This window comes from Passer montanus, unplaced genomic scaffold, assembly GCF_014805655.1.
Source record: "Passer montanus isolate IOZ18808 unplaced genomic scaffold, ASM1480565v1 scaffold16, whole genome shotgun sequence".
NCBI lineage: Eukaryota > Metazoa > Chordata > Aves > Passeriformes > Passeridae > Passer > Passer montanus.
Window position 1 is genome coordinate 10,362,407 of NW_024363160.1, and position 24,347 is coordinate 10,386,753.

The window sequence follows — 24,347 nt, forward strand, 5'->3', positions numbered from 1 at the left end:
AATGCATCATTACATCTTCACAGGAGCTGGCAGGACACACAAGAAGAAATTAAAAAGTTCACAGGATACAGTGTTAAAGAAGGAACAGGAGACACAAAATGAAGGTGAAAATTTGCTTCAAGGACATTCTACAAAGAGCCACCAGCGAAAAGAAGATTAGAAGATTGAGAAAATAATGGCTCCACTGGAAGGACTGACTAGTGTGGGCATTAGATCTGAAAGCCAGGCACCGCTGGTTTGAACTCAGCTGTTTAGGACAGTCAACTGTTCAAGGAGTCGCATGCCCTCCACTGCAGATATTTTTCACTTTAGCAGTAATATTAAAATTACACACAGAGAAAATTTCTCTACATGAGCATAAATATATCTACTTTAAAATTAGATTGTTTAGAGAATCATATTAACCTGCTAAACCTGAAACGTCTGTACTGCACCAAACTTTGTACATACAATAGTCCAGTAATTTCCAAAAACATCTCATGGCCATCACCTCTTCAAACATCTACTTTGTCTGAATTATGACATTCAGGAAGTAATTTTATTTTTTTTAATTATCGGGCCATCAGGAAATAATATTGAGTATTACAAAATTTTGTATGGATCATGTTAAATAATTCAGAGGAAAAATTAGAAAGATGATCTAGTTTCAAAGTGGTTACAGTTCAATTTTCCACATGTGAAGCAAGTTTGCCAAACATGAAGAAGGTTTACAGGAAAGTATATGAAATAAACCCCAGCAGATTTCATTTTCTATCACACCTTATCACCGTGATGGCAGAATAAATATCTGGCAGACAAAGAAACACAGATCTCTTTCTGTAAAAGAAACAAAACCAAACAACCAAATAACCACAGAAAATGAGCAAGCCACTGAGTGAATTGTTCTTGAGCATTTTGCCTCCCAACCAAACTTCATTCACAATTCATTACATGCAGAAAACTGTTCTATGGTAGTTAGATACAGAAAAAACTGAATTGAGGAAGAAGTGGACAACAAACATCAGCAAATTGTGGAGATACACCTAAATATTTGAACATTTAGCAAGATCTAGAAAGTATTTAAGTCAGACATTATTTTTATGGGTTTGGAAAGAGTTTGCCTGTGGCCAAGGTACTCCTACAATTTCTTATGAGAGAAACTTTGCACTTTACAGTAATCTTTTAGTAAGTTACAAAGGGTAGTTTAGTTCATGGTTGGCATTATGCAGGTCAGCACCTTCCCAGTGCCAAGGAATAGAAGTCAAGGAGCACAGGTGCTGGTACAACACTGCTGCTCCCCACTAGCTCCAGTTCCAGCCCATGCAGCAGAAGTTCTCTTATACTGCAGTTCTAACCTGTGTAAGCCTGGCTGGCAAAGCACATTCCCATGTGCTTCACTATCCTGGCTTTGACTGCTGTTGTTTCACCTCAGAGATGAGGCTGCTCTGAGGGAGCAGCTGGTGTGTGCATCGGAGCTTCTCCTGACCCTGCTTTCCAGAGCTAACACAGAACAAAGAAAGAAACAGACCCCATGGGTCATTAACAATGCATTCTCCATTCTTACATCCCTTATGCTTAAGAAGATCTCTGGCTTTGCTGTATAGGGAGCTGATCTGCTAGCAGCCTTTCATGATCTTCTGCACACTTCTGTGTCTTGATAGTCAAGTGTCTGGGCAACCTCCTCTGTGTAAGTATTTTCTTAGATTTCTGAAGTCAATGGGGAATGACTGAAACATGGGTACTATTTTAATGTTGCAACTTGTAAGTAAAGGATTGATTTTTTTAAGATGTAAAGAGATTAAATAAAAACAAAATTGAAGAAAATAGTTAAGGGTAGAAAGAATAAAACAGTGGTGAGCTGGCTGGGTAGGAAGTACTGTATAGTTTTAGGAGTGTTGAAGGGAGTGGTGAGAAGAGCTAAGAATCTGGCCATAAAAAGGTGTGTGTATGCCACACATCCAAATGTCAAAGAGGTGATACTTGGGAGACTGATAGGATTACCACATGTATGGGTTGGCTAAGGTCCTCCTCAGGGGAACTATATAGGATTCTGGTAAAGGACAGCAGATCTGTTTCTGATCCCAAAAGAGTTGAGGAGAGCACACAACCACCAAAAGAAAGGCTGTGGGGAAGACAAGGCAAGCCAGTAATTGTGGATTACTTGAGCTTTTAGCATTGCGGAGATGCAAAAAAGAGATTCCAGACCTGGTTACATGGAGCAGCAGGTCTGGCCTGTAACATTGAATCCTGGCACAATAAAACATGAGCACAGGGTACAAACTCGCCTGCATGTAAGCGCCCAGGTGTGTTTCCCACCCATGGAAATGTCCTCACAGGGCACACCTAAGCTCGAGGCTCAGAGATAACATTTGGGCACCCACGTTGTTGTACCAGGTGCCTATTGCTCTATCAGCCCTCGTTGCTTAAGTGCCACCATTGCGGTAACGGGGCCCATGGCCCTGAGGGACGGGGCCGAGCCGTGCGCGGCGCCCGCCCGTTCCATCCGGCAGGTGCCATTTTGTGGCACCACAGGCCCGATGGGCTCCCTCGGCCCCCGCGGGTTTCCCCCGCCGCCGCCCCCCAGCCCAGGGCTCTGCGAGCGGGGACACGGCGGGGACCCGCACTTCAGCTCCGCCACGGCCACTCCCGGGCCCCGCAGGCCGGGCCAACCCCGCCCGCACTACATTTCCCGGCAGCGCGGGGCGGGGACCGGCCGGGCCCGGCTGGGGCTGCTGGGAGGGCCGGTGCCTCGCCTGCTGGCTTTCCGGAGCGTCCGGAAGGGAAGGGTTGTTTGGGGTTTTTTTATTGTAGGTGCAAGGCGAAAGGGGAAAGCTGCGCAGCCTAAAAAAAGCATCACGGCTTCCTCAGTTCCCAGTGGGACCGGTAACGGCAGCGCCAGTCCCCGGGGGCGGCGGGGAGGGGCTGCAGCCCCTTCCCAGGTGGTTCTGCGGGGGAAGCGGTTCCTCCCTCTGGAGGGCTGTGGCACTTCAGAGGTCGGGTTTGGAAACAGTTTGTTTAATTTATGGTTTCTGTAATCACTTCGCAGGCATCCTGCCGACTAACAGCTGTTGGGGCATCGTGGTGGCTCCGGGCTGGGACTGGTTGTGGGTGTTCGTTCCAAATGCAGTCAGGCCCTGTGAGGCTGTGGCTGTACACCGCTGTACACCATGCTAGGAAAGACTGGGAATGTGAGTTTGCCATCTGGGCCATCTCTTTGGCCGTACCTTCCTGACCAATGTTTTGTTTCCTAGTGTTATGCCAGATGTAAAAAAAGGCAGTCTATGAAGTTGCATAAACATGCAAAATAAACCTCTATCCACCAGTATTTAGGAGTGCACACAAAGAAATGCAGACAACGTGAAAATAAGAAGAGAATCATTAAAGCTCAGATTTGGTTTTGGTTGCTTCTAAGTGAAAACTGGTGCCCAAGCTGGCCTGTGCATTTTCTTTGCTCAGAAAGTTGAGAGATCACTGTTCTTCTTCAAGAACTATGAGTGACCTGTCAATTAAAAAAAAAAAAGTATTTTTAAAGTATTTTTTGAACATGATGGAAAGCTTTTTCCCACCTTCCTTACTGACATTCCCTTCCTAATATAATTTTCAATCTCAGTTTTCAGATGTCTAGAAATTTTCCAATGGAGCCACATGTCCACATATGGCAAATTTAAGCCAAGTGAGAAGAGTTTTAGTTACTGTTGTCATATGTTGGGCATGATCCAGATAAAACAATCCATGGATGACAGCTTAAAATGCAACAGGTAGGCAGGTGTATATTGTTTACCAATTCAGTGGTACCTTCAATAATTTATAGTTCTTCTAATTGCACAATATAAATATTATGTGCCTATTCTCTAATACCTACAAGGGCAGGTCCCAAGACTTCAATTATAGTGTGTGACATACTAACATGGACAAACCAAAAACATGCACCTTACATACAAAAGGTCTTTTTCCTAAGGGAAAATTCACAGACATTAACTGGAGATCAAAAGGCATAAAAACAACATTTCTGTAATTATTCAGAAGCTGCTGTAATGCACAAGCATGTCAATTATATTTTCTCCATTTATCCATTGGGAGCATTAAATGCAAAAACTGTTTTCTGTGGCTTAGGAAGTCCCTGACTGAATGTGTCCATATGCACTGAAGGAGCACTTGTTTGCTTTCCCTGTTCTTACACTGTTTGCCTAAGTACGTGCTGCTGGCTGCATGAGGAGTAAGATGCAGGGTTAAATAGATGTTTTGACTAACACAGTACGGCTCTTCTGCAGTGAACAATGTCGCTGCCAGTGCTGTATCGAGTCAGATCAGCTGTGTAATTTAGCTTTCTGAAATGAAACATTTCTTTCTTCAAACTGCTGCTCTGAGCAGTAAGACTGTTCTCTACAATCACTTTGCAAAGTGTCCAGTACTTATTACATACATACGTAAAAGACTGTTGAATCTCTGAAATGGGACTTCTAGTAGGCAATCATTAAAAACACTGGGTTTTTGTACACTTTTTCCTGTGTATATATTCATTTTATAATCAACCTGCATAAAATAATTACAGTTTTGCCATGAAGATCATGTCTGCTTTCCAGGACTAAGGGTGTAGAGGGAAAGGGCAATTTCTTTTCTTTCTTTTACACCTTGAGGATGCCAGTCACTTGTTATCACCTGCTTGTTTATTGTGAGAAACTGAACAAGCATTCAGTTCATCCACACCATTTGAGATGTTATATTCCTTTATCACACTTCTCCCCTCTCAATTCTTCCAAGCTGTTGAAATGTCTCTTAGGCAAAAGCTATTGCACACTGCGAGAGCCTGTTCACTCTTTGGCATACCTTCCAAGTTGTTCTAGATCTTTTCTGAGATGGGAAGAGAAAGCAGGAGAATTAGTTCTCACTTAGCATGGAAGATGTGGCTGCATGATGGATTCATCGTGGTGTGATTATTGCTTTATATTTCCTTATCCTTTCTTCCCTGAAAAACTATTATGTCACTTTGCATGTTATTCTGATATACTTCCCAATGCTTTCCAAACTCCCTTCTTTAGAGACCATTGATTTGGGTTTAAAAGGCAAGCAGTTTTCAGCCTGACATATTTTGAAACAAAATCCAGTCAAAAACGAGGTGGTCTTGTGGTCTTGTTTTCTCCAAGTGTAATTTTCAGGGAACAGGAAGGAGGCTGAGGAAGATAACGTTGGTGGAACTCTCCTTCAACCACAAGAAATTAAATGGGCAACAGTAAAGCATTTTAAAATGGCTTTCTTTAGCTTTCAGCTATGGAATTAGCATGTTACAAATTTCAAGTCTAGTACAGAAAACTATTTCAGAAATTCAGTGAGCAATAGGGAGAAATACAGACCTTTCAGAAAATATAAGTGGCTTACTTTATATTCAGATATATGAGAAGTGACACTGTGAGTGATCAGATAATAACCTGCATTCAAATGGAACAAAAATGGGAAAAATTCTGTCTCTGTAATATTGAGATGATTTCATAGGATTTCTGTGGGTGAGGTTCCACACTTAGCAAATGATGTCTTGGGGGAAAAAAAAATCACAAAATCAAAATATCCCATAGCTATTCAAAGTCAGCCGTGGAAAAAAGTTTTAATTTCTCCATTTCTAGTATAAAATGCAGTGACAAATGAAGGACTACAAATGTAGTGATAAGATTTTTTTCGTTAGGTTAGCTGAGCTAAAGATCTCCTGGACGGGTTTCCTTTCTTCACAAACTTCCTTGAGACTTTTTCATCCTACCACTTTGTGCTGCTGTGGCATCACATGCATTGGCCTTTTGCCACCAACCAACACGATGCTCAGTTTAATCCATCAATAGCCAGCTACTACAGGCATTACAATCAGAGCTGAAATGGGACGACAATGAATTTTAAAATAAGAATCGTACATATAATACAAAGATGCAACAGTTTATTGTAGGGAAAATGCATAAAAAATGCATTGGATACATTTCAAACAAGTGTAGGCAAATGAATATAACAAAATCCTCAAAGTGTAAATATAGTAATATAATGCAACAAAATGTAGTATAACTTAAAAAAAGGTTGCAAAATGTGACTAAAAGAGCTGGACAGGGTTTTTCCATCTGCTTTAGGATTTCAAACATCTTTTTCCTTATACTCTCTAACTTTCTAACCAACAGATTACTGCATAGGTTAATAGATAATAACTCATTAGTACTCAGGACCTCAAAGTACTGATTACAAATCATGTCCCTAGTTTAGATCAGAATTTTACATGATGAAAACAGCAGTTTGCACAGCATGTTGTATCATGTGTACCATGCAGCACAAGTGTGTAGCACTGAGGCACATCTAGAACCACCATGTGGAAATCAGGCCTGTAGTCTTAGCTTCTTTCGGGGAGTTGTTCAACTTAATATTTAAGTGGACTATTAAGTGGATGATAGAAATCCAGATTTGGAGATGAGGGAGAGTGACATTTAAGTTTGAATCAAACCTGGCAAAGCAGAGGTGATTTAGTCTTTGGTCCCTCAGAAATCAGCTGGATCATTCCAAAGGTAGCAGGTTTGAAGTAACTTTTTTGAAGTAACCAGGGGAACACAGTGAAACACAGTGCAAGCCAGTACCCTCCTGCAAATGTAAATACTTCATGCTCAATGTTCATGAATTTGTATGTTCTCTGAGAAAATAATTTTACCAACATGTTTATGTGCAGATTTCCTCTGTAGCTGAAGACCCTAATAACTCTGAAATTGTAGAGAAAAGGGCAAGTTAAAATCCAAAAGCAAAACAGTGCTGTGATTTTGCATGTAGCAGAGACACGAGGGTTAATGTCATTGCAGCTAGCAGCTAAGTAAGATATCATGGACATAAAAGTTAGCATAAAAATATAATCAATTTTTCCTTTCATAGCATTTTTTTCCAGTTTACAGGCCAACAATGCAGAGGAATATATCACCCTTTATTTTCTTCACAGACATTAGCAGCATTATCTCAGCTTTTGAGAAATACACTGCAAGCCAAAATCAACCATCACAAGACATGGCAAGTATATTCTGGCACTCACAAAGTTTTTCTGAGGGACAGAGGGTACTTTCTGTCTTATTGAGAGGCACTTACATGAGAATAGGTAAAAATCTGATACTTAATAATCACATCAGCTGATACCCTAAAAAGTGCAGAGCTGGAAACCCCTGTGTCCTTTAGACCTACAAAAAACAAAGTAACATAGGAGCAAAGGAGCAGGTTTTTTTTTTCATGGCAGCTTAGAGTGATACAGGTATGGAATGAAGCTGAACACTCAGAATTAGTAGGCACATTTTACAGATTGCATTAGAATACACTACAAACTCTGCACCTCGCTCTCCCCAGGCTGTTTAACATCAAAAACAAGACAAAAAGCAACAGAATTTGAAAAGAAGGAAAAGCAGAGAAATGAAGATTAGGTCTGGTGCAGAACCCTTATTCATTTCCTTCTCCCCCTATCATTTATCTTCACTTCTAGCCCCTACCTGCATGTAAAGCTGCCCTGACTTTCCATCAGGGCACAGATCTGCAAGCTCAGGTGAGATATTCATGACTGCCACACTTGGAGTCCTTCCTCCAGCACATGGAGGTTTAAATTAGTTCTTTGGTTATACCTTGCTGTTTCCATTCTGTGTTCTCCAATCCCTACTCATCCCTGTACTAGAACACACTCTCCAACCTACTGCTTTCTTATATATTCAATTAATAAATTAAAACTTCACTAACTTTTATTTCTGTTAACTGGATATCAGCCTTGCTGCTTCATTTCCTAGACATCAAACCTCTTTTGGTGGTTTTGCTTCCCTGCTGTGTTTCTAATTTTTTCACATCAGAAACCTTGCATTACTGTTTATTAGGAAGCATTTTTTCCAAGTCCCAAATGTAGGAAACTGCCTCACTCTCTTTACTATTCAGCGAGAATTACTAATTACCTTTTTTTTTTTCAACTTCTCCCTTTAGATCCATCCTGACAGCCTGTACATCATAAGTGATGTTTTAGCCCAGACTCCTCCAGTAACTATTCACAGATTATTTTTTTCATGAAGAAAGGAGAAGAATCTTTTGTGGAACACTTCTTTCTGCAGTACAGGCAGGTACTGTAGTAAGTAAGGATGCTAATAAAGAACATACCATGGGCACAGAGAGGACCACGCAAAAGGTCTGAGCAAAGAGCTACATAGCAGGAATCTCTTTGCAGCTGATTGTGGCAGCCAACAAATGACCTGTGTTCACTGTGAATAAAGTTACAGCTTATACATTGGCAAACAAAATCCTAGTGCAGAATCAGAAAACACACGCTGCTAAACAAAGCTGATTTATAAGAGCTCTTGGACACATAATATTTAATATTTGAGCATATGCTTTAACATTTCTGCATCACACTAGAATGAACATTTTTCTTTTCATTCATCTCACTGTTCTGAATGAAGTGGGTTAATTCTGGAGATGGGAGGACAGCCAATGCTGCCTGATTACCAGACTGATTTAGCAGGCATTTGTGTATGGGTAAAGAACATAATTTCACACACACCCTTGTGTATAATACTACCTGTTGCCTGGTTAGAGGCAAGAGCACCACACCACACTTTCTTATGTCATGGGAACCCAAATTAAGTAGTCATGTTTTGCAAGCTTCACTCCTCTTGCCACACAATCCTCTGCACTATGTGAGCATACAACAAATTTCATCACAGAGCTGGCCCATATCAACACATTTTCTTGTTCTGATGAGGTTCATTGCCAAAAATGCGTAGGGAATTAAAAACAATCTATCAGGTCCTGACATTGGAATCACATCTTAACAGGCACTGAACTATGGGACCTGAGCATCCAGTCGCTAAGTCATGGTGATACTTAGTGCTGGCATATTCCTCTTCCAATAAGAACTTGTCCCTCTCCTAATGTTTGAGAAACACCAGAGCTGCTGGTTGTATTTGCTGTGTAGTTTGTAAATACTTTGGACAGATGTTAATGCAGCACGTCTCAGCCCCTCACCCTCACAAAACAGGACTTGGCACTTCTCCCAGATGAAATGAATAGGACACCAGTGGGTAATAGTTTGTCACTTTTACAATTCCTCTATTTTTAAATCTGCTAATACATGGAACTAGAATTCCATAACCCTCCATTAGATAGTAAAAAACACTCAAAGGAAATGCACATAGTAAATGAAAATTCAGAATGTCACTTAGTCTTCTGTGTTCAGGATCCTTCCTCTTGACTGGAATCTCCTTTGCCCCAGCTGTTTGTCTTTTGCAGGAATAAAAAAGGAAAAGTCAATTTTGGTGAACTCTGGCTAAGTGGTGTTTGCCCTGTTTCCTTCAGAGACAACACGGGACACATATGACTTCTATGAGCAAGGCACTAGGGTTTTTATGAAGGCCCACTCCTCTCCTAGAAGTTGCAAGGTGTAACTAAGGATAGGTTTGTGTAGGCTGCAATTGCAGTGACATACCTACAATTGCTAAAGCAGCTGATACTGCTAATGAAAACTTAACCATACAATTACAGAATGCACTGAGTTGGAAGGGACCCACCAGGATCATTAAGTCCAACTCTTGGCCCTGCACAGAACACCTCAAGAGTCACACCATGTGCCTGACAGCATTGTCTGAATATGACTGCACCAAGCTTCTTGAGCTTGGTGCTGTGACCACTTCCCTGGGGAGCCTGTTCCAGTGTTCAGCTGCCATCTGGGAAAAAATCTTTTCCTGAGATCCAACCTAAAACTATTCTGACTCAGATTCATGCTGTTTCCTTGAATCCTGATGAGAGTGAAGAGATCAGTCCCTGCCCCTCTACTTCCCCTTGTGAAGATGTTGAAAAGCACAATGAGGTAATTTTAGAATTCTACAGTAAGCATTCAAAGAAAGCAGAAAGATCAGACTGTTTACAAGCATATTACACTATTCCACTTCAATAGCTGAGGTACATGGGGGATAACTGATGCTTTAATATCAAAATATTTATTGCATTTTGTATGTTCTGATAGAAAAAAAAATAATATGAGAGCTTTTAAGAGACTATGGCTCCAACAGCATGACAGGATATTCTTGTCTTTTTACTCTAAAGTGAGGATGAATATTCTAATCACCATGCAATTGCATTTATCCAGCTTAGACCAACCTTAACTCTGTTTGCTTTATCCATGCTTCTTGTGACACATCTATAAGCAACATTAAGTGGTGGTGAAGTCAGGTGAATGTAATAAAAGATGTGCCATAAATTCACATGAAGTGTAAACAGCACTCTAGTGTGCTGCTGGGTACACTGTTCCTGCAGAGATGCCAATATCTACCCAACAACAGATGCCAAGTGCTTTCTTGAAGTTAAGGTTGGCCGAAATACAATACAGCCCTCAGTAAAAAATGCTACTAGACTAGCAGTACACTTACACAGCATAAGTACTATAGACAAGCAGAAGTGACAGCACTTACAAAGTGCCTCAGACATGTTCTTAGGACTTGAATGACCTTGGGTTCCTTTGAAGACATCCAGTGGGATGTTACACAAAAACACCAGACCCAATTCTGCACTCCTGGAATTTCAGCACTCAAAAATCAGTCCAAAAGTAACATGTGGCAAGAGGGAGACATCCTCATCTGATACAAATTAGCATGGTACCATTTCTAGACTAGAATCAAGAGTAATGATTCCATTTGTGTATTCTCAGACACAAGACTCTAAAATATGCTAATCTGACAGCCTTAAAAATAGTTTCTCTACAAACTAGTTTTAGTCTTTCATAAGATAGACTAATAAAGTGAAGCTGTCTGGTGAATTTTGTTTCAGCAAGTTTTATTCAACAAGTTTCTTACATGCCCAAAATCTTCATACATGGTGGGGAAAGGGGATGTGTCTCCCACCTTCTAGCCTCCAACTCCAATCATAAGGTCACTCTCAATGTTAAATACTATTAACTGCCAGGTATTGATGCAAAGCTCATATTTAAACCTTTCTAAAATTAAATAACTAGGGTGGTTTTTTTTACACCTTGTTTTCAGTGAGCCACTTTAAAAAGAAAATTTTCTAAAAAAAAGCAGCAGCCAGTGTCACTGTTTGACTATCATTAGCCTCCCAAATGTACTGCTTTAATACAGTAATACTGTAAATTAGGCATATTAACAATCATGATAATGATTTGCCAAGCAAATGCCTTCAGTCATACGTTTTCTGGTGATACTAAGCATTCTCTCATCATACAAAATTTCCTTGAAGTTGTGAATGTTCAGCAACTTACAGTTGAGAGTTCTACTACCTAAGTATGAGCATATGATTGAAAAAGCCCTCCAAAACAATGCCTCCCTAAGGGACTTAAGTGAATATATAGCAGTAAACGAAGAGCATTTCACTGAATTAGCAAACCAAATACTCTAATTTGGGTAGAGCCAAAACTTATTTTTTAAACGGAAGTATCATTCACTTCCTCTAAAGGACACCACCCTGAAAGGTGCACGCTCACCCCGCTGCAGCCACTGCCAGGCAGCATGGCTTCACACAGGCCAGGTGATCTCTTTACAGCAACCTCGCCTTTAGGTGCAGGTGTCAGCACGGAGTGAGAATCACCTCACGTGTATACTTTTTTTAAAAACAAACAAAAAACAAAACCACAACCCCAACAAAAAACAACCACCAACCCCAGAGAAAGTGCGTGGGAGTTCGGGCGTTGTCCCGACGGCCTCCACCCAACAAACTACTCCATCCTTTGAGCTTTCGACCCTGCTCCGGTCTCAGCAAAAGAGCCCACGGAGGCTAAGCGTCCTCATGGCCGCCCGGGGAGGACCCACCGCTCCCCCGGGCCCGCTCCCCCTACCCGGCTAGATCCCATGCCGGCAGCCCGGGCGGGGCCGCGGACAACCCGGCGCTCTGCCGCTGCGGAGCGCACACCCGCCCGACCCCGGGCATCCGCTCAGCCCCGCGCCGGGGCGGGCTGCCTGATAAAGGCAGGGCTGCCTCATGAAGGCAGGGCGGCCCGATAAAGGCAGGGCTGCCTGGCTCCGCCCCGCCGTGCTGCCTGCTCCCTTCGCACCGCTGCCGCCCGTCCGCCCCAGAGCCGCTGCGCTGCGGCGGAAGTGCTCTGGCTGTGCCTCAGGTCGGCAGGCGAAGGTACTCCCGGTGCTGGGGCGTTGTGGGCTGGGGGACGGGACAGGACAGCGTGTGCGGGCACTCGGCGGCAGGACCGAGGGCCGGGGGCAGCGGTGCGGCCTGGGGAGGGTGGTGAGCTGGTCGCTGCAGCTGAACGCTGCTTGTGGAGTTTCTTACGGTGCTGGTTGGGTTGGTAGACGCGCTGTGCTAAGTGAGAGTGAGGTTATCCAGCATCCCCCGGGGGCTGAGGAATTTAGTGCTGCACTTGGGCAGCCTTAGCTACAGGACTGCTGAACTTTTGTGGGATCGCAGCTCTCCCAGTACAGTGAAAAAAATCATCCTTGTCAAACGCTGCTCGGTGATTGCGTGATCAGCCTTTAGTCCTTCGACTAGCAAGGGTGGTGTGCCGTTCAGCTGCCAGCCTCAGTCCTGCTCCTGTGATTTGTGAGCAGCGATGGTCTTCAAAACCTGTCCGGTCTGCAAGGGCCTGTCAGTGATGAGGGCTGGCATGTACCAATAAGACTTTGCTGGCCAAGTTATCTGCACTTGAAATCTGTCTGATAAAATGTGGCAGCAGCTCTCTGGCCACAGAGAGAAACAGCTTTCCCAGGCATTGGCCTGGGGAAAAGTCTGTGAGAAGATCAGAGAAAAGAATGAGAAACAATTTTTATCTTCACTTGCTACACTTGTGTTGTTGTGAATATAAGGACTGCGTTGTGGAGATTTGTTTATCAAAGGGTGGTTTCTTAATTAGCCAATGGTGATGGATTTTGGATTGGTGGACCAATTAGATCCAGGTGTATCATAAGTGTCTATGAAAGCAATGGGTTTCTTAATGATTATATATTATAATAAAGAGATTGATCAGCCTTCTGAGACTCGTGGAGTCAGTGGTAATTGTTACCCAGCTGGGGGCCTGGGAGGACCATAAAACATCGTAGAATGTCTGATATTCTCTACTGCATAGAAGCCCTCCACACTTATGTCTGTGTGGACATAGGCATACTAAAAAACAATACAAGGTATCAGAAGTGGTCTGAGATTTTATATGTGCCAAAGACCCCCTTAGTTAATTCACTTGTAAATGCACCCCTGCTCACTTTAGTTGACAAGGCAAAATCGGCCAGGTGAGTGGCAAATTTAATTGTCTGTATGGATATGCTTGGTTACAGTAGCTGGTTTAATTAGCAATATTGATGCATTGAGTGACATTGGAGGCCCAGTTAAATCTGGGTTAGGGGAGAGATGTGTCTGTGGGAATTAAGCATCTTGTTGAAGGATGCAGAGTTGGTCTTCTAATAGGGGGCCTCCTGTGGTCTGTATGCATAAACAATTCTACTTCATTAATTGATAGGTATACTTTTCTGAAAGATCTAATGTGCCTCTGACCTGTACAAGCCTATTTCTTACTTAAAGAATTACTGTCATAAGTTTTAAACTGAGTTCAGATTGTGTATTGCCTCTGAAGGCAATTGCCTCACTTGGTTTTCTGTAGGGATTAACTTTAACATCTTTATCTATGCCAGAGGTACCACTCTCCTTTCATGCAAGTGGAGGATTTTATGTTAAGTGCACTAAATTAGTGCAATCAAGTTAAATTCAGAAGCTGCATTTATTTTAAAGACTTGTTTCTTCTATTTTAGACTCAGCAAAGAACTCAGGCTTCCAAAAATTTGCACTTTTTATGTGCATGAAATTTAATAACATTTTTCCTTTATAACTCTGTTTTCACTTAGAACTGTAATACTTGTATACCTAAGAGAGCCTATTACAGGAAATGCTAATATTTGCTCTAGAAAAATGTTTCAGTGCTGTTTCAATATTAGTTTCACTTCTTACTGGAGTTACTGCCTCTGCACGCATTTTGTCACATTTTAATGAGAATGAGGAATAGAAAGTACTCAACAGAAAGAATTCACCCCATGACTTTGCCAGAAAGAACTTCTCATCGTACCCACTATGTCTGTGGCAAATGTTTTTTCTGTTATCAGAACAGTTTTAAGATGTCCCAATGTTTCTGCCAGAAAACTGTCTAAATAACTAGCTCTGCTCTAGCAGAGGCCTGTTTCTTTTCAAGGCTGGCCTGCTTTCCCATGTAGAAAACCTGAGATTCGTGGTAACACGTGTATGTTCACATGCCAAATTTCATGAACTTTGCTCAGAGTAGCAGAGACCTGGGTTACTTATCTGCTGGCACTTGTCAAACACGATTACCTATACACATAGATAGCAAAGTTAACTAAGAGTTGTAATCAGGCTGATATGTCTAAAGGTTGCTAAAGGTGCTAAATGTCCAAAAGTGCTAAAGGTTGAAGTGTAGGTGCCAGCGTGCTCTACCTTTTACCTGAGAAAGAAGATGTTATTGCTTCATAATGTCGTTAGTCAAAGATTAAAACCTGTTTTAACCAGGATTAATTTCTTGCACAGCTTTTGTATACTGGAAAATGAAATAACATTCCTCCAAGGACTTAAAGGCTTGTTTGGTGTCGGCATTACTGGCATGTGTAGGGATTGCAAGGTTAAACAGGTACCTGAGGTGGTATGATTCAAGCCTATGACATTTGCTTAATGCAGGGAGGTGAAGAGAAGAAACTCAACAGCTTTGCAGTGCATTCTCAAAGAACTGTGTTCAAATGCAAAAGCAGGCTGCCCTCAATAATGGTAGTACAGGTAGCTGAAAAGTCAGTAGTGACAAACAGGTATTTACCTAGTGTGCTTTGGAGATTTATAAGCATATTGCCTTCTGAAGCTCCTTATGCTTAATGTTTTTTCAACACAATTGGGACTGTGATTTGTTCTGCATGTGATTTCATAGTGACAGGGAGTGCCTACAAAGCAAAAAAGATTGTGGTCCTAAAAGCAGATTTTTTTCTGTCATATAGGACTAGTTTGTGAGCACTGAAGTTCTTTGATCAAACCATAAGTTTTGATTTGTAATTGTCATGCATTTCTGTTTGAGATGCTCAATGGGCAGATTTTTATTATTAGTAGTAATATGTATTTATTTTAGATTTTTGTCCACATTCTGTCAGAGCAGAGAATGAAACCCATGGCATGAGGGATGGGGAATTTCTAAAGCAGATGAGAGCAGGTGTTTCCTGTTACTGCTGAATGGTAAATGAATTGTATACTGCATCCTGGAGGAAAGTGGAAGCAACCTGAAGACAAGATAGAAACAGGCCAAATGGATTAGATATGCAAGTGTAAGCCTATATATTTCTTTGAAACAATACTCAAAAGCAGGGTAGAGAAGATATTTAGAATGGATCTGAAAATATTTTTGCAATGTTGATGTTTGCATTTTCTCCGTGGTTTACCCTATCTGGTAAATGTTTTGGGTTTTTTTATCAGGTATCTGAAGAAATAGCCTGAAGATGAACTTCTTCCTGGAAACATTAAAAGTTATTGTACTTGTTGTTTACTACTTGCTGGAGTCATTGGTGTTCTTGGTTGTTCCTGGACGGAAGAAGAATGTTAGTGGTGAAATCGTATTAATAACAGGAGCGGGAAGTGGCATTGGAAGACTCTTAGCGTTGAAGTTTGCCAGCCTTGGAGCCACGGTGGTCCTCTGGGATATTAATCAAGAGGGGCTCAACTGCACAGTTAGACTGGCCAGAGAAAAAGGAGCAGGAAGAGTACACTCCTATGTCTGTGACTGTAGCAAAAGACAGGATGTCTACAGACTAGCTGACCAGGTAAAGTGTATTATTTGTTTATTTGACATTATTCCAAGATGAGTGCAAGTGTGGGTGTAAGATGCATGAGTAAGTTTTCTAGTGGATTCAAAGCAAGAGATTAAAAGTCAATTCATTCTGAATGTATTGTACTTCCTATCTATTTCAAGAATTCTGGTTTTTAGAGTTGAGTTGTGTGTCTCTATTCCTTAAAAAATAAAAAGAGCTGGCTCTTTTTTTCAGTAGCTCATTTTAACTGGGTAGCTTCTTTTTCATTCATTCAATGACCGAGCAGGCACTTAATCGTGAAGTGCGGAAAATCAATTTATTGAAGCTAAAGCAGTATTTCAAGTTCTGGCAGCCTTTTACCAAAAGACCATACATTGTAAAAAGGATTAACTGCTTAGGCAATTTCCAAATAATTCCATTGCTGTGAAGAGATTTTGGCAGACTTATTTTATCTGAATTAATAAATGTATCTTGATGTCTTAAATATTTCTTTCTTTCATTTCTGAAAAGTTTTGTAAACATAGCATGTGGTTAGATAATTTGGGCAGACTACCAGTATTGCCAAAAGCTAGAATTGTCAAACAGTTTCAAGTCTAAGAACTTGTTCTCATTCACTTAAAATTTGCTAAACTTAACTGTTGAACTAAGAGATTTTCACAGCGAGTCTTGCGTGGGGATGATTTTTTTAACAATAAGTTCAGCTGTCTTCAGGAACATCTTTTGGTTGAAATAATGTTTTGGTGCTTTTTAATAAGCTCTAGCCTTCTGTCTTTTTCTATCTGTGCAAAAATGACTATGATAGGCTTTCTGATATGTGAAACTTGTGTGTGTTGGAGGCTGGTGCTATTGGTTTTGTATTCCAGTAATGCTGATCAGCCTTGGTCCCCCTTGCAGCTGTTACACCAACTGAGCTGGACATCTGCTGTCCTTGCAGAGAAGTTGCATGTCTCTCCATAGGCTTGTAGCGGTGCTTCCTGCTGAACTGGGAGAGCTGGAGGAGGAATATTGTAGTGTGAAGGATAGTGCAATGAAGCAGATGAAAAGTAACCTTTAGGTTTGAGGATTTGAATCAAGGGCTAGCACTCTGGGCCTGTGGAGAAAAGCAGTGGCTGAGCCATGCTGGTGAAATTTCATGCTGCTGAAAAAGAGAACAGGATGTAGATCTGTGTGACATGGGTTCAGGATGATGCAAACAGAGCTTTCAGGAACAAAGAATTTGAAGTAGGGTCCAGTGTGGGGTCCCTCATTTAAAACCTTCTGTCAGCAGTTCAGCAACTGTCAAATTCACTAATAATCCTCATGGTGATCTGCATAGAAGAAAACACCTTACTACCATTATTTCAGAAATGTCATGTCCTGCTGATGATGTAGAATCATCCAATCTCACCAGCTACAAAAAGACTTTAGTATTAGATGGTGCTTGGTGCCACTGCTGAATTCATGCAGCATAGTAGACTTTGGCTCTTAGTGTTCATATCTTTGGAAGATGTGATAGCATGGTTCCAGGTCCTTTTTCCTCTTCTGGTGATTCAGCTTTATGCAGGCTTGGAGTTTTGCAAGACTATGGCGAACTAAATTTTTGCTGGTAGGGCAGGATATGTTTGAAAACTTTGCTTCTGATAAAACAGTTTTAAAGCCAAAATGAAATGTATGTGGATCTTTAATATGTGCTTTATCAGCCACACATAGACAGCAAGAAAAAATTACTTATGTAGGAAAACTCAAAGGCTCTGCTTGTATCAGGTCATTGTTTCTTTCCTGTACCAACACGATGAAGGACAGCCTTTTGGCTATTAAAACCTATAGCTTAAAATTTATTTCTAATGTCTCTGTTCCAGAAGTACCCAACTCCTAAAGCTTAGTTTAAAAAAATAGACATGGTTAGAGCAAGTTTAAGGAATACGAGGAAGTTAAGCTAGAATAAAGGATAGGTGAAAAATTATTCTTTAATTCTTCACTGTGTTACTCATTTCATTTTTCCCAGATAGTTCAGATCAATGACCTGTATCTCAAATTCTATATTAAATATTTTCATTCTCCTTTGGCAAGCTGAGATAATACCTTGCAATCAGCTGGCCTACACTTGTTCTCTCAAATGGGTCTCTTCATGAATGTTCTCAGTCTGGAGCAAAAATGAAAACTATACCTCCTCTTACTGAGTTTAATGTGTATGTATTATTTTTTAGCCAACTTAATTTCTGGGGGAGAGTGTACCAGATTCTAGTCCAGAATTGCTCTTTAGTTTTAAGATGTGTTTACCTAGACATAATAGAAAAATACTTGTTGTATTAGTTAAGCCTTCTGCATTAAAGACTTACCTGGATCATTTGTCCTTGGAAACAGAGGTGCTGAAAGCAGAAGCTTGTGTGGAGCTGTTGGGTTCCACAAATCTGAAGAAAATCTATTTGAGAGCTCACCTTTAAAAAGGCGTCAGGTGAGACTGCAAGAACCTGATGTGTTTGGATCCATAAAAAGCATAAGTTCAACTTATTTAAATGTGTAATATTTCTGTTTGTTAAGTTTTCATAAATAATGCTTGGAAAGAATGTTTTGTATTTATTGCACACTCTCTTGATGCTTTTTGTTTTAGGTTAAAAAAGAAGTTGGTGATGTCAGCATCTTGATCAACAATGCTGGTATTGTAATTGGGAAGAGATTTCTTGATTCTCCAGATGCACTCGTAGAAAAAACCATGGAAGTGAACACAATGGCACACTTCTGGGTAAAACCTGTATTAGCCTATACATACTAAGACATCCTTTTAACATGTTTTCAATGTTAATTTTGCCTTTTGAATTGAGGAAAACATGCAAGGACATAAAGCTCTTTGGAAGTTCAGTTAGAAATTATACAAGAAATTATTTATTTGCTCTGGAGTCTGTAAATTTTTTTTTTTGAAAGCATGATTATTTATTTGCTCTGGAGTCTGTAAATTTTTTTTTAAAAGCATTGAAGAATGGATTCTTTGGGAATCTCTAGTGTAGGCAGGTGGAAGCACTTCACATTTAGAAATTCTCTTAAGAATTGAAGTCTACTGTCTGCTAAATTCTGAGGCTAGTCGTGAGTTACAGTCTCATTATTAACTGACATGAAGCAGGCCCATGTTAATAGTTGCTGCCCCTAGTAACAGAGAAGTGTTCAATTCTACTTCAGTTCTTCTGTTCTGTTAGTGTTTTGGTTGTTCTGTGATAATTTCAGTAAGAAACACCACAGGTTCTGATAATCCTCTTGACAATAAGTGAAGCTTTTGTCCAGAATGACTAACCTCTGTGCTTTTTCTTCCTTTTAGTGAAGGCAGGTCACCTATATGGTGCTTCTGTCATAAAGAATTATAAAGAGAATATTCAGTCATGTTTAAGTTTATTTAGAAATAAATTTCATCTCAATGATTTAATTAATTTAATAGAAGGAAAACATGAAATTAAAATCTTTGCTGTTTCCCAAAATTTGCAGTGAACACTTAATTCTCATTTGAAAGAAACTTCATTACTAGATTAAGCCATATATTTAGCTTTCATCAAGTTACCATATGTCTTTGGTAGTGCTCCTGAGGTGGGAACTCCCCATTTAAATAGTTGAAGGTTAGAGTTCAAATAACATGTGGTTCAAGCTCCACATACACACACACATCCTTTCCATAATAGAAGGGGGAAAGCTTATTTAAACTGTTGGGAGAATTTCTTTAAAACCACCTTCAAAATATTATGGCGTGTACTTACTTGGTAAAATGTTACATGGCAACTCTGATTTCCTTTGCAGACTTACAAAGCCTTCCTCCCAGCAATGATTGCTGCTAACCATGGACACTTGGTTAGCATAGCAAGTGGTGCAGGACTGTGTGGAACCAGTCAGGCTTCAGGTAGTGTATTCAAGCTGATATTAATTGAAGTGATTAGTGTGATTTTAAACTCTGCAATCAATATCCATGAGGGAAAAGAAACCTAACTTATTTTGAATTTCTGGATCTTTCTGTATAGTTAAAGCAAGTAGACAGTCTTTCAAGACAGCTGACCTTAAACAGACCATTTCTTTACAAAGCATTTTCCAGAAGCTCAGCAGTGCTATGAAACAGGTTTTTCTGCCAAGCAGAAGGATCTAGAAGCCATATAGAACTTTGGAAGCTGAGAACCTCAATATTGTTAAAATTTACTTGCATGTTTCTGATAGGGAAGAGGTCACTTTAGATTAGAGGAAGCTCAGAAGGCATTTCTGGAATATGTATACAAAGAAGGCAGAATATGAAATAAGGTGACATAGCAGTAAGAGAAATCTAGCTCCAAGAGGGTGATCATAAGTACAAACTGAATTTCAAGTTGAAAGCACATTAGAGAGTCTTGAAAACAGGAGTTGGATGCATAGTGAGTGCATGGATTTAAAGAAAAAATGGTATGAAAAAAATAATTTCATTTACCATAGTTTGTTAGAGTGGAAAAGTGGTAGCAGGGATGTCATGAGAAACTGTCTGCCAGTCTAGAACAACAGTTGACTTAGGAGAGGAAAGAAAAGGAATGAATCAGATGAAAAGCAAATTTTAACCTAATCCTGAAAACCACTCCTATTTTGATTTGAAGTGGTTTAGTATTGGACAGTAAAGTTTAATTTGTAAATTTAAATATTTAACTATAATTAATGTTTTATTTTACAGATTACTGTGCAAGTAAATTTGCAGCAATTGGTTTTGCAGAATCAATTGATATGGAAATGAGAGCTCTGAGAAAGACTGGTGTTAAAACAACAATTGTGTGTCCTTACGTCATAAACACGGGAATGTTTGATGGTGTTAAATCCAAGTGAGTAAATTCTTGTGAGTTTTTTATGAAAGTTGCATTTTTAGCATGTTATAAATCCCTATTTCCTTTATGAAAATCATGAGTCAGGCTTTTTTCTGCTTGTATTATGTTTAAGGCTTCAGATGGATGTTAACAGTGCTGTCCAGTGACTGGGCAACTCAAAAGGCCTAGGTGCTTTAGTATTCATTTAAGCTGAAATGTGAAACATAATTGGTGTCCTTTCCTTTGCAGAAGCCAAATGCTCCATTAGTTCTCTCTGGTTTCTAAACCTCCATTCTCCTCCTGAAATTGATGGCATAGCTTTGCTCAGTATGCATGTATAATGACAAAGTTTAGGAGCCAAATAAAAGTCTGGTGTGTCTTAATATGAGGTCTCTGGTTTTCTCTTATGAGAGGTCATATGGGGGAAAATAACAATGTCCACCCTAACATAATGAAGATTCTGTTGTTCATAGGACTTGTGGTATTTATTTATTTTTTGAGTAATTGTAAAATTAATACTTTTTTGAAGAAAATATGAATCCAAAGCAATTTGTATTGTAGCAATAAATATTCTCTTTTTCAGGTGGCCACGTATGGTTCCTGTTCTGGATCCAGAGTATGTGGCCGAGAGGATAATCACTGCTGTTCGGCAGAACCAAGAAGTCTTGCTTATACCACGCCTTACTCATCTTTTATGTTTTTTGAAAAGGTAAGTTATGTTTCTTTCCCCCTCTCTCTTTTCTGTCTGGGGATGCTTAAAGTACAAAAGAGACTTCCACTTGCTGGTTTGAATTTTCATTAAGTTATGCACATTCTTGGAAGGGGTTTGTTTGTTTGTTTCTATGGGTTCAGTCTACCCTTGGGCCATAGAACAATGGCAGAAATGTCTAACTGTGCCTTGCTGACTCCACTGGGGTGCAGTTTTACTGGGGGCTGTAGAGACCACCTGCTTCTCCATAACTGCATGTCAGAGAATTATTGGTTGGAAAAGACCTCTGAGATCACCGAGTTCAACTGTAAACCCATCTGGTGTCTTGCTCTAGCATTTGGCCACTTTTGACTGTTGCAGGTCAGGTTGGAATACTGATCTAACTATAACTCAGGCTGCCAAATGAGTATAAAGGATCTTTTGAGAGGACCAGTGGGTCTATATTCTAAAGAGTATACTGCCTTTGCCAGTATTAGCCAGGTTAAACCAATTCTGTGATAAAACTGCACAACTCTTCTGATCTCTCTTTGTTTCTTTTTGTCTTCTTCTTCCATGTCCCTACCTTACAGCTTCCTACCAGTGAAAGTACTGGTTCTTCTTTTAGACTACTTTGGACTCGTTGAGATCATGAATACCTTCAAAGGTCGACCAAAGAAGGAGTGAAAAAGCACAAAATTCAAGAGACCATCAGCTCTAAAGTGGGTGTTGAAGTTAGTTAAAGGTGGTGGTGGGAAAAGTTCACTTCACTAGCAGGTTTGGGTGCCTCATTTCTCAATAGTAACAAGACTTTTAAGAGTTGCTTTTTAACTGGCTCTTAATCAACAGCTTTCATCTGAACTATTGTTTTTGGTCCAGCAAGTTGTTTTCTTTTCCCCTCATTATGAAAATACATTAATTGAATTTAGTTTCTTTGGTTTATAATGCCTTAAATGGGATCCTGCATCACAAACCAATAACTGGCAACTTTGGGGGGAAGAAAAGACCAAGAAACCACATGTATTTAGCAAGTATCCAGAAAAGCCTGTAGTCAATCTAACTTCTGGCTGCCATTCAGTGAGCCATGAGGATGGGCTGTACTGCTGGTGCCATTATCATTCCCAGATAAGCTGAAGAATTCAAGAATTTCCTCAAAGAACAGATTCTAACTAATACAAATGACATTTTTGTAAGATAAAAAATATACACTGTGTTGGTGAAAAAAAAATTACATTTATTATTTTTTGGAGGTGTGATCTCTGAACTCACAGGTGGCAGTGGATGTTGCGGCAGGGACAGGGAAGGATATGTAAACTAAGCATTTGTGCAGCTAATCTATTTTGTGCCTAATGTATTTTAAAAGGTAATACTATGACTGCAACTTTGTAACAGAAGTCTTTGTATCTTTTAAGTACAGTATTTTAAGAACTATTTTAAATTGTCATCTCCTAAGTATAAATTTGTATTTATAAAGCATGAGACTGCCAGTCTAGGTGGGCTATTCAATGTCTCATCAAAAGAGACAGCGAACTACTAAAACCTAGGTTGTTGTGTTGTATAATTGGGGTTTCTCTTGGGATTATTTCAGAAAGGAATGATGTTGACAGCATGGAATGGTATCATTAGAGCCATCCTTTGGGTAACAGCATAATGTTTTGCTTCTCTGAGTTGGGTGACAGGTTGCCTTGTGTCTACAGAGGCTTGTTTTACTTTTCCTTTACTCTTAGGACTGTCCATTTATTTTCAGCATATGCTGAGGAGGCGTTGCCTTTTTGACAATGGGTGCTTAGAAAGCTACCTTGACCTTTTGTAATCCAAAACAAGAAAAAGGAAGCTTATGTGTACATCACTTTTGTACATGCTAAGTCCACTTCATCTCACAGTTCTCTGCTATCAATTGCTATAGCTCTTGAAACAGTATGGAGAACAGGGGGACTTTTTTAATGGGGAGTCTTTTTTCTTTCAGTGATGGCCTCGAAACTACCTTAATTTCCCTTGTCTTACAAATAGTAAGGTTTATTAGCAGAGAAAGGTTCACATAGAACTACTTTACTACTGATGAGCAAGCAACACTGAGTAGAACAGGTGTGTTAAAAATCACCTTACCTTTACAATGGATTGCTGAGAACTAGAATTTGGACTGATGAAGAAGAGATTTGTTTCAATCTCCTTTCAGTTCTTCTGCTTTTCTTCCTCAAAATATTTACTCATTTTACAGTACACCTCAGGAAACAGAAGTTAACCAAGTAAAAAAGAGATTGTCTCAGTGTGCAGACCTTACACACATTGCAGTGTTCACAAATTCTACCACTTATAACTATGTGCTGTATCTGTGTCTTCAGCCTCCTCACATTTTTATACTAACAGAACATGCTTTTCCCTCCTGGCTATGAAGTACTAAATATGCAGAGCTCTGGAGCAAAGGGGAAAAGTGAGCTCTGCATATGAACACTGAGTATCAAACTCCAGCTTGAGAGCAAGTAGCTTTTCATTTTTAGTGTCTTTGTGAACACCTTCTGCTGAGGAAAATAAAAGCAGTGGGTATGGCAGTAGGATTTGGGGATTTTCAGCAGGTTCATGTTTGTCACAGCCCTAGGAGGATTTTATCTGATAATCTGTGCCAGATAAATACATCTCCATGGAATTTTCCTACTTCACACAATCAGTGGAAAGGATCTGTGCTCAGTTAAGTTTTGTATATCTCTAAGGTTAGAAACTCTACAACCTCTCTGGGTAACCTCTTCTAGTGTTTATTCATGCTCTCTTTAAAAATAGATAAATGAAAATTATGTCTAAATTGAATGTACTTTATTTCATGTCCTTTCAGAGGATACCAGTAAGAGTCTGAGTTTCACACCTTCCTTTTAGGTATTTATGCACATTGGGGCTCAACGTTTTCTCAAGACTAAGCAGTCTCAGAAATTTCAACCCCTCCTTGTATGGCAGGTGCTCCAGTATCTTAATTATCTTTGCACCACTTCACTGCACTCACTGAGTATATGCAAAAACTAGTTATGAGTATATTCATATGTCTTAGAGACCAATTTCTGTACTAGCCTGAGCATGCATAATATGTCATACAGAGCTTCAGGAGAAAATCTCTGCTTGCTAGCTGTCCTAGTAGGAGTACACAAATAATGGCTT

The 24,347-nt window shown here is 40.1% G+C and overlaps 1 protein-coding gene and 1 long non-coding RNA gene across 2 annotated transcripts; both read left to right on the forward strand.

Annotated features, from left to right (window-relative positions):
- The first annotated feature begins 2,749 nt into the window (after positions 1-2,749).
- On the forward strand, positions 2,750-9,183 carry LOC120499290. Its single transcript, XR_005626841.1, has 3 exons — positions 2,750-2,972; positions 3,590-3,737; positions 7,939-9,183. It is a non-coding gene; the product is annotated as an uncharacterized LOC120499290 (long non-coding RNA).
- Positions 9,184-11,969: 2,786 nt separating this feature from the next.
- LOC120499285 (epidermal retinol dehydrogenase 2-like) lies at positions 11,970-22,693 on the forward strand. The gene is made up of 7 exons (XM_039702936.1): positions 11,970-12,084; positions 15,415-15,758; positions 18,337-18,468; positions 19,506-19,605; positions 20,392-20,536; positions 21,102-21,227; positions 21,797-22,693. Exons 2-7 carry the CDS (start codon positions 15,438-15,440, stop codon positions 21,888-21,890), a joined length of 918 nt encoding a protein of 305 aa, XP_039558870.1. The 5' UTR covers positions 11,970-12,084; positions 15,415-15,437; the 3' UTR covers positions 21,891-22,693.
- The last annotated feature ends 1,654 nt before the right edge of the window (positions 22,694-24,347 follow it).

Bases quoted from the DNA above. Each gene is read 5' to 3' on its own strand.
- LOC120499285 (XM_039702936.1), top strand. From the start codon at position 15,438: ATGAACTTCTTCCTGGAAACATTAAAAGTTATTGTACTTGTTGTTTAC. The intron at 15,759-18,336 runs GTAAAGTGTATT...TTTTTGTTTTAG, and splicing joins TCTACAGACTAGCTGACCAG to GTTAAAAAAGAAGTTGGTGA. The intron at 18,469-19,505 runs GTAAAACCTGTA...TTTCCTTTGCAG, and splicing joins ACACAATGGCACACTTCTGG to ACTTACAAAGCCTTCCTCCC.